Genomic DNA, 10116 nt, shown 5'->3' on the forward strand with positions numbered 1-10116 from the left:
CTCTCTCTCTCTCTCTCTACTGCGTTTCTTTTTTTAAATTTTAAATAACTTACTTTGATCTTTGTATCGTTTAAAATCTGGCTTCCATTTACATTGTTGATTTAGTCCTATTCCATCGTTATCATTAATGTCCTTTATGGTATCAATATCAAACAGATCTGGTTCATCCAATGTTGAAAATGTTGATGATAATGTGGTTGATAATAATTTGAAATTGGTAGGTTTTGAAAAACAACCACATAAGAAACATTTTATTATATTATACTTGAACCAAGCGTAAAAGTTAGTGATACGTGATAATGATTGTTCAAATGAATTATGCTGCCATTTATGATAATTATATTCCATCATTAGGCCTATAATTTTTGATTATTTTTTAATAAAAAATAATTTTTAACTTTTTTTTCTTTCCTATCAAAAGTGCAACTTTTTCTAACAAAATGACATAAGGAATAAAATTTGATTTAGCACAATTTTCCAAATTTTTTAAATTGAATTTGGAAGTTGTCTTCAATTTTACTTCCTTACTCTCTTCCTTTTAGATGGCTTTTCTCAATTTAATTTAACTTCGTATTTAAAAAGAGGAAAAAAAAAAAACAAATCCTTTAAGAAATCACACGCTTTTTGTCACACGATTTAAAACATTCAAGAAGAACATCTGAAATTAATTTAGATTTGTTAAAGGTCATAAGGTCGCATATATCATTTTAATAGGTCCTATTTTTTGGAATGGTAAGGATAAACATTCGATCAGAAACAAAGATGAAAATTAAAAATGCATTGGACCATAAGTAATTAGTTGACATTGGAAAAAAGGAAAAGTGAATTTAATTATGGATTTAATTTCACACAAAAAAAGACAACAAAATATTTAAAAATATATATTATCACTATATTTGCGAAGCAAAATTGAAGTTTAAAATCCGAATAAGACAGAATGAAAAAAAAAGAATGCTTGATGACAAAAGCTAAATTACTGATGAAATAATTAAATAATTAATTAAGATTCTTGAGAATGGATTATTGATTATCCATACGAATAAGCTTATTTTTGCGATTATTGAAGAAATTATTGAATTGAATTCAACAAAATTTATCTTATCAACTAGAAACAAATGCTATATCACTTGTTATGGAAATTATCAGCTCATTATGACATTTTCCGTTAATCTTGTATTTACATGTGAATGCTTCCGGAATGAATGCTTCCAGAATCGGATTTAAATTCCTGGAGGAAGCAATACCAAGTGGATGGTTATCATTAAACTATTTCATTTATCCTTTTAATTAAATCCACTGTTAGTAGGATGAAGAAATAACCAAAATTGAAAAATTTAAATTTGAGTTTGAGTTCAAATTGTTTTTTGCAATTCGTAAATTCTCGTGAAGAAATTTACTTTTAATTGAAAATTCGATTTAATTTTTGCAATTTGAAAAAAAAATGACAAATCGACGAAAAATAACAAAGTATTGATTTAAAAAAAGGAAAGAAAACTTCATGTGTTTGTGAAATTTTATCGCATAGGCAGATATATTTCCACTTTTTTTTTTCTTTTGCAGCTTTGATTGACATCTTGCAACACATTAAACTTTTTGGTGACATATTTTAGTCCTAGAAAAAAAAAGAAGAAACATTAGTAAAAAAAATTTCCGCTTTCATGTTTGATAAAATATACATTAAATGAATGCATTTCATAATTCATGCGCGTATTTTTAAAATTTATATTTGCTAACATTTATGAAAAATTCTCATGTCACACATCTTAACATCATTTTGAAATTTTTCCGTATAGTACCACATGCATCTAGAATCACTCAATCACGTTTTCACGTACTACATACACTTAGAATCACTCAATCACGTTTTCACGTACTATATACACTTGGAAACACTCAATCACGTTTTCACGTACTACATACACTTAGAATTACTCAATCAGGTTTTCACGTTTCATTCTTTAAGTACTAAATTTAGAATCTATTTGCATTTATTCTACCCAAACATATCACTCATAGCTAATGCTTAACAAACATTGTTATGAAAAATTAATTGCAAAAATGGGTTTAGAATGATAATTGATTAATGAATCATCGTATGGTATATTAGAAATAAAAGCGAAATTAAATTCCGAAATTAAATTCGTTATGATCGATTAATTTGGATTTTTTTTTCTTTTTTTTTTAGATCGGTTTCCATTTCTTTTATTCTTTTTCATTTTGAAATAATAATTGTATATTGTGAAAATTCGAAAAGAATTCCAGAAATGAAATGCTTTCATTTTAACATAAATAAGTATTTGACAAAATAAAAAAATGACAAATTTCAAATATTATGTTGAAATAACTGAGATTAGAGAAAAAAAAAAACAAAAAGACCGAAATTATGAGGAGGGAATGAGAGACGCTTTCATTTTTCATTCAAATTTAAAAGATTGACAAAAAAAAAGTGAAAAGTAGATATTCTCAAGAGGGAATTAATTTTTTTTTTTTTTTTTTGTTATAAACCAAAATTATTGCATCAAATATAAATCCTTGAATATATGACTTTTCCTTCTTTTTTTTTTTTTACAAGATTAAAAAGAAAAAAACGAATATTTTTTTACAATTTGCAGCAATAAATAATCGCTCAAATCAATCAATTCTAAATGAATAATTCATAAATTAATTGATCTTTAATCTTATCTAATATTAAAAATTAGTTGCCAATAAAATTTTTTAAAAGATATATTGGCTCATTTTTAAAAAGGTTAACTATAGCAAGAAAAAAAACTTAAGAAAAAGTTGTATATTTGAAAGTTTATGTTTGATGGAATAATTTTTGATTTGCTGAAAAATTATTTTCGCTTGAGAATATGTTATTTTTCATTTTATTTCTTCTTTTCATGTCTATTTTTCAGTTTTTTTCCGTTTTTTAAATTTCAATAATTAATTAGACTTTCACAGCCTGTCGCATATTTATTTTATTATTTTAACTCTTCCTTTTTTTTTCCCTGATCCCAATTTTTCCATCAGAATATTCGAAGTTTGCCATTTTATGTGCAAAATATTTGCTTATGTTATGTTACAATGAATAAAAAAAAATGAAAGGATTAATTTCCGCAATTCGTTTTGAAGTCTAAAACAACGACATGATTACCGGAAAACGCAACAATAAGCTGATCATTTCCGGATAGTGAGGATGATCTTTGATGATTTAGCGATTGCTTCTAGTTGTATTTACGATAAAATAAGCTTTATTAAATTTTATGCGACAATTTCTTCAATGTCCACAAAAAGAAATTCATTCTTAACAGATAACTTTCAGTTGATGAGTTATCGATTAATTAAACAATTAATAACTCTCAGTTAATCAATCGATGATTCATCTCTAACTGTCACGTATTTTTTCGAATACTAAATTTAAACTTTGTATTTCAAATGAGATGATAATAATATGCATTTTAACAGCACTATATGTCTTTCTTACTATATAATTAATTGTAACGAAATATCAAACATCATTCATTGTATAAGACAATAGCATTAGTTTCATTAATTAAGCTATATGATATGGCTCTAAGAATTAATGAAAATCTTTCTTCTCTAGCGAGCAAATAGTCTTAAGTATCCGAAAACATAATACTACCAGAAATTAGGAAAGAAAATTGTCAACATCCAGAAACGAACCTGATATACCATCTAGGGATCCTGGAGAATTGCACAATGTCCCATTCAAATGGATAAATTTATGATTTACACTTGTTGTGTCGCTGTGTGACGAGGTTTGTTTCAGCATTGTTATCTTGATTTCCTGTTCATTTTCCGTATGCCGTACGGAATTGTGCGATTACTTTTGGGCTTTCTATTTTTTCCGGATGCTTTGTTATTTGTGAAGGGATTTTCCGGTGTTTGTGTTGCACCAATTATTCGTTGAGCTATTTCTCAATTTGTCTTGTTTTTCAATTTTATTTGCAGAAAATGTATATTTTATATTTTTTCTTTGTTATGAAGCTAAATTTATACTTGAAAATTTTTTTGTGATTTGTATTTAAATGTTTCATATTGTTGATCAATTTTATCAAATTATTAAAGCCATCTGAGTAGATTTTATTCCAATCTGTGTATTTTTTGCAATAAATTTGAATATAAATGTTTCAAACATCCATCAGACTTCGTTATTCGGTTATAACCGGTTTGACACTTTTAAATATGGTAATTTTAGCCAAAATGTATTCCAGATAAATGTAACGTTTTGTTTTTTCAGGGGGAAAAGGAAGCAGAAAGAGGAAGAAAGAAAAAATATTGGATCAGATAATTTAGTAGATTATTTACAATAGCAGAGAAGTAAATTTAGCATTATTTGGACTTAGGCAGTAGTCACTGTGGCATGGAAGACTACAAATATTTATTCAAAGTGGTGCTTGTTGGTAATGCTGGCGTTGGTAAAACATGCCTCGTGCGTAAATTCACGCAGGTTCCATTTTTGTTTTCTTTGTTTTTGTTGTATTTTTACAATGTGCTTAATGAGAAAAAACTAAATTGTTTGTGACCTCCCGAAGTTTCAAAATCCTGGAATGCTGAATTGTAAATAGCTAGTGATATGGTTGACTAGTTGCATACCACGTTTATTCATACTATATTAACGCGTTAACATATTCTGCATGCTACTACTTCAAACTGTTTATTCCCGGAAACCACTTTATTATGAGGAATTATAAAGTTGTGAGGTTTGTATGGAAAGTGGAATAAAGAAACAATGAAAAGCCCGGGTATTAACTTTGAAATTTCATCTTTGGCATTTACACGTTAACATATTCAGTATGCTATTACATTCTGCATATTAAGCATATCCAATTATTTATTTCATTTATTTATTGTAGGGTATTTTTCCACCTGGACAAAGCGCTACAATCGGTGTTGATTTTATGATCAAAACTGTTAAAGTTAATGATGACAAAATAAAGGTGTGTTTGTTTGACTTCTTTTAAATATTTCATCAGTTTCTGAATCTGTAATCCTTCATTTTGGCAAGAATCGATTTTTCTTGTTGTATAAAGTGTTGACAAATGGCCGACGGCTTCTTGGGCTCTTTTATATAGGATTTCTGTTCTAATACGTAGTAATATTTCTAAAAGATTTGAAATAATATATCAATTTTGTTACAGCTCCAAATTTGGGATACAGCTGGACAAGAACGTTTCCGGTCAATTACTCAAAGTTATTATCGGTCTGCACATGCCATAGTGCTGGTTTATGATGTTGCGTGCCAGCCAAGTTTCGACTGCCTACCCGAATGGTTAGGTGAAATCGAACAATATGCCAATCGGCGGGTGTTAAAAATACTAGTAGGTCAGTAATAACTAGTACTAAATTGATTGGCTTTATCGAAATCTAAAGCAGGTGCAGATGTTTTGTATATCATCTACTTGCATTACTTTGTTGGTTTTTATTAGTTAAATTTGAAATTTAACAATTTTGCATGCTGAATATACCGTTAATGAATGCAAAAGCTTCTTGCTTGTTTATGCTTTCAGTACCTTCAGGGAACAAAATTGACAAAGAAGATGAACGTGAGGTACCAGAACGGATTGGAAAGAATTTTGCAGATGCTAATGCTTTTGATTATTTCCTTGAGACTTCAGCACTCGATGCAACCAACGTTGATACATTATTTCATGAAGTAGCTACTCGATTAACCAATGACATGAAGAAAAATGATGGAAGGTAAAGACTGAAGTATTTAGAGATTCCTTTAAGTAAATTATTACTCTCAGCTCTATTAATTTAAAAGTTCATTTTGGCAGGTAGACCTTCTCCTGTTTTTTGCAGTTTTTGATATACTTAGCTAGCAAATAATATCAAATTGTTGACGGCCGCATCGAACATCAATATTCGATTCTGTTTAACAGGAAAAGGATAAAAGGGCGTTAAGGTTGATTAGGTTGTGAAAATTTGTGAAATTCGCGGAATCGCTAGATTGTTTCAGTGTATAGTGTGCCATCCAGTTGATGATTGAAAAAGATGCCGCTATATTATTACATTTAATTTACGATCTAGAATGATGTCAGCGATTGGGGGAAATGAATTGTTGGCCAAAATTCCTTTTTCACACTTATAATTCAGTTCAATGCGCACAAAAGTTTGTTGAGTGGAATTATCATAGCTTTGGACCATAAAATTGCTTACTTCATTTGCTGCCACTAATTTTCATTCCATTGGCATATCTCAGACAATCGACTTTAAATTTCGTGTTCCAGGTATTTGGATTTGAAAAATGGCAAAAGTCCTGGATCGATAAGTTTGCTGAGCCGAGTTACGATGCAAGCGAATTCTTGCTGTTCAAGAAATTGATAATTATGACGAGTGGATTTTTCCAATTAGACGTATACTAGGTGGTCTGTGGGTACCCCCGACTTGTAATTTACTTATTTATTCTCTTGTCATTTGAAACAACCATTTCGGCAGTGTGAATTTCTATGAATTTCAAACTTCCGTAAAAGGCAGAATGAAGGAATAGAAAACAGAAAAGATGTAATAAAAAAGACCAATCGATCTTAGCGATACTATGGTACTAAACGTGCAGATTACCTTGAAGATTAAATCACTGTCATCGTTGCTAGATTGTTAATAGAAATAACAATTAAATAAGTAGCATTGTAAGATACGGTCTAAATGCTGTTTCCTTAGATCAAATTTTTTATGGTTGTTAATGTCTTTATTGCAAGACAGCTGTATATAACCGATTTCAAATAAGCTGCTTTTGGAACCGGTTTGATTTATAGCATTATAGATTCGAACAATTTTTTGTAAGCGCACCATCACATTATATGAAGGAAAAATCATGAAAAAAAATTGCTATTTTCTTGGAGTACTTTTTCTTGTGTAAAAGATTTTTATGCGGATTCGAAAGGTTTGCTAGGAAATTTTAAAATTCGGGCTTAAAAATGTCACAGATGGGGTAACAAACAGGGCGCAATAATAATAATATTAATAGTGCTACTTTCATCCTCATTCGTATCTTTACTGTTCTCTCCCTGTCTCTGAAATCTTTACTTTTTTTGTTTAAAAATTACCTCACTAACTTTCAAGATTATGATATTAGGATCAGAGCAGGCAAATTTTTAAAAAATCCGATCCTGCGAAAAATACGCAATGTTAACGCGCCATATAGATATTTATTTTGTTATGTGCTCAAGGGAGATTCTAAATACATAATTCTAAATATAACTTTTGGTTGGAATTACAATCAGAATTAAACGCTGACCGTGGTGCTTTATATTATTACATTTCTTTGTATATAACGAGTAAATTTGGACTCATCAACGTATGTAAATCGATAATAATTTTACGTTAAATATTCACTTACAAATGAATTGTAAATTATATCTATCTGCATTTGAATATTATACAACAATGCTTTCTGCTTTTCCCATTTTCCTCTCTGGCTACGTGTTTTCTAATTTTGTGATCCCTTAAATATTTCCGAATTTCTAGTCTTATTTATTTGAGTGCGCGTTTGGTAAGGTATTCTTTTTCCTCATATGTGTATATTTATCTATCACTTTCAGCTCTTATTGTTTCATTTTGTATTTTCTTGGCCGATGGATTATTGCATACGAAATTGAGGAAATGAAAATGGTATTATTTTGCGTATTTTTTTTTTAATTTAAGTCGTTACCAAATTTTTTCGATTTAAAAATATACTTTTCAAAAGACATTATGACACTGGTCTTATAGTTCAAATGAATTAGCAAAAATGTCCGAATTTAACTTTTTTTGACCTCGAAACCACTGTTATATAGTCAAAAATTTTCGAACCTTTTGTTACTTACTTGAATTTCAAGTTATTTAAAGTTTCAACTGTCGACGAATAACTTGATGATGATGATAACTGATAAATTGTAGTTTTTTGTTGGCTTAGCCTCGTGATTTTCATATTGCTGTTAATGTCGTTTTTTTTTCTCATGCTGTATACTAGACAGTAATTCCTCGCCACTTTACCAACTTTTCATTTTCCTAGAAGTAATTGTTTCATGTTCAGTTGGCTTCCTATTTGTTTGCTTTCTAAACCAATATCACTTATGTATCATTTATGAAATGGCTTCACAGTTCTATTTATTTTGGTTTTGATACAGTATGACTTAAGCCTTAGAATGTATTGAACAAAAAAAAAGAAAAAGAAAGAATCATAGAGCAATGCACTCAAATAATTGACAGACCTACCCAAAACTTGAATGAATTTTTTTTCAAACATGTAAAAATAATTTATTGATTGGACAACTGAGTGGGATATTTTTCGTTGTTCTGACTATTTATTTTTGCATTTGGATGATGCTTACATTGTACTAGTGTAATATCTAAATAGTTAGCAACAGTTTATTAAATATTGCATAATATTGCTATCATTACTCTTTCTTTTTGTGTAAATTATGTTTTATTTTTTTTTTTGTTGAAGAAATTGTTTCGTAGATTGAGCAACTTTTCATCATATTTTTAATATTTGGATTGAATGGTACGATTATCCAAATGAAATAACACATTTGGATTAGTATTATTCATTTATAATATGGCATATATTTTTTGCTGGAAGAAATTTCAAATAACAATTTGGAAAAAGCAAATGACATTTAGAATTACTCCTTGAAATTTAACAAATTTTCAGCTTACATCATTCTTACAGTTTACATCATTTGATGGATTTATGCATCAATATAACTTACAGTAATGTGATATGGATACAGGATCAGTTAAAGGGGATTATCACTGAATTGAGAATTCCCAATTCATTCCTTTATGTGGTGCCAAGACTTTTACTGTAAGTATTTATTGCAACAATTATGGAGAACAACAGAATCATTTGCATCTGTCCGGCATCATATGATCGCAACTTTTAACTTCGTCATTAAAAAAGGTAGTAGGTGGACAATGCATCACATGCAAATAGTTATTTGAGCATTGAATGAACAGATGGCAATCACTGGGATGCGGGAATAGACCGTTAGGCTCGGGACATCCATCTGAAATAATTTTCAATAACAAAACAAAGTATTCATTGCTTCAAGAAAGGATCATAAGTTATTTGGGAAATGGAAAAGGGCAGATTATATGGAGCAAAAAAGATACAGATGTGTTAGAGATTCCAAATGGGATTCATTCATCTGCAACTTATGTCAACTATGCTTGTTAGATTCTACGAAGCATTGATTTTGGAGGAATAACAAAACTATTTTTATGACAAATGCATAAAAAAAAGGCTTTCCAATTTCATATTCTACGTGGAATGGAGAAGTAAATTCGGAGAATTGAGCTATATCCAAGATAAGAAATCCGCTTTTTTTATCCTTCAAATGACAAACCTGGCGTATCAGTTTCAGTATTGTCGTCTGTAGTTTCTGGCTCTGCCATCGTCGTATCAATTTCAGTATTGTCGTCTGTAGTTTCTGGCTCTGCCATCGTCGTATCAATTTCAGTATTGTCGTCTGTAGTTTCTGGCTCTGCCGTCGTCGCATCAATATCAGTATCGTCGTCTGTAGTTTCTGGTTCTGCCGTCGTCGTATCAAAGCTTTCTGTCGATGCTGTTGACTGTAAATGTTTGCTGAATTTTAAATTTCGAAGTGAGTGTAAAACGAAGTAAATTTGCACTTTAAATTAGTCAATCGTCAAAGAGAAATTATATGTCCTATCATTTAGTGTCAATTTTTCCGAAATAATCCTATTGAACTTATATCGACCGATTCATCAATCTATCGATTTACTTCCTTACTAATTTTATAACTTCATTCACAATATAATTCGAAATTTTGATGAATACAAACAGAAACTTCAGCTATATTTGATACCGAAATTCATCTCTGAAATATTTCCTACCTCACTTTCAAGTTCATTATTGATTGCATTTAATAGCGGATATGGACCTTTACCACAACTTGTACCCTTGAAATCATCGAAATCAAGAGTCCATATGAAGGCACCACCGTAACCCTTCTCCTTGAGCCATTTCATCTGGAAAATTTGATTATGTAAGACAACAATTCTGTATTATTTTCTCTTTCAAATAAATCCAAAATCCAAATTTGAAATCTAAATTTAATGAAAACGAAATAATTATGCGGGCAATCTCTATGTTTTGTTTCATTT

At 29.7% G+C, this 10116-nt stretch overlaps 3 protein-coding genes across 3 annotated transcripts; 1 reads left to right on the top strand and 2 right to left on the bottom strand.

The window, feature by feature from the left end:
• Positions 1-53: 53 nt before the first annotated feature.
• On the bottom strand, positions 54-1573 carry LOAG_09585 (hypothetical protein; the record flags this gene model as incomplete). Its single annotated transcript, XM_003145112.1, has 3 exons — positions 54-356; positions 1128-1266; positions 1496-1573. Coding segments are annotated over 3 exons (519 nt in total), but the record flags the coding sequence as incomplete, so codon positions are not given.
• Positions 1574-4242: 2669 nt separating this feature from the next.
• Positions 4243-6330, top strand: LOAG_09586 (RAB family member; the record flags this gene model as incomplete). The annotated part of the gene is made up of 5 exons (XM_003145113.2): positions 4243-4453; positions 4860-4943; positions 5145-5328; positions 5523-5703; positions 6237-6330. The coding sequence occupies exons 1-5, from the start codon at positions 4367-4369 to the stop codon at positions 6328-6330; spliced, it is 630 nt and encodes a 209-aa protein (XP_003145161.1). The 5' UTR covers positions 4243-4366.
• Positions 6331-8487: 2157 nt separating this feature from the next.
• LOAG_09587 (microfilarial chitinase) lies at positions 8488-9981 on the bottom strand (the record flags this gene model as incomplete). The annotated part of the gene is made up of 3 exons (XM_003145114.2): positions 8488-8996; positions 9336-9561; positions 9847-9981. 3 exons carry the CDS (start codon positions 9979-9981, stop codon positions 8833-8835), a joined length of 525 nt encoding a protein of 174 aa, XP_003145162.1. The 3' UTR covers positions 8488-8832.
• Between the last annotated feature and the right edge of the window lie 135 nt (positions 9982-10116).

The sequence above is a fragment of the Loa loa genome (genome assembly GCF_000183805.2).
Source record: "Loa loa unplaced genomic scaffold supercont3.339, whole genome shotgun sequence".
In the NCBI taxonomy this organism is placed as follows: Eukaryota; Metazoa; Nematoda; class Chromadorea; order Rhabditida; family Onchocercidae; genus Loa; species Loa loa.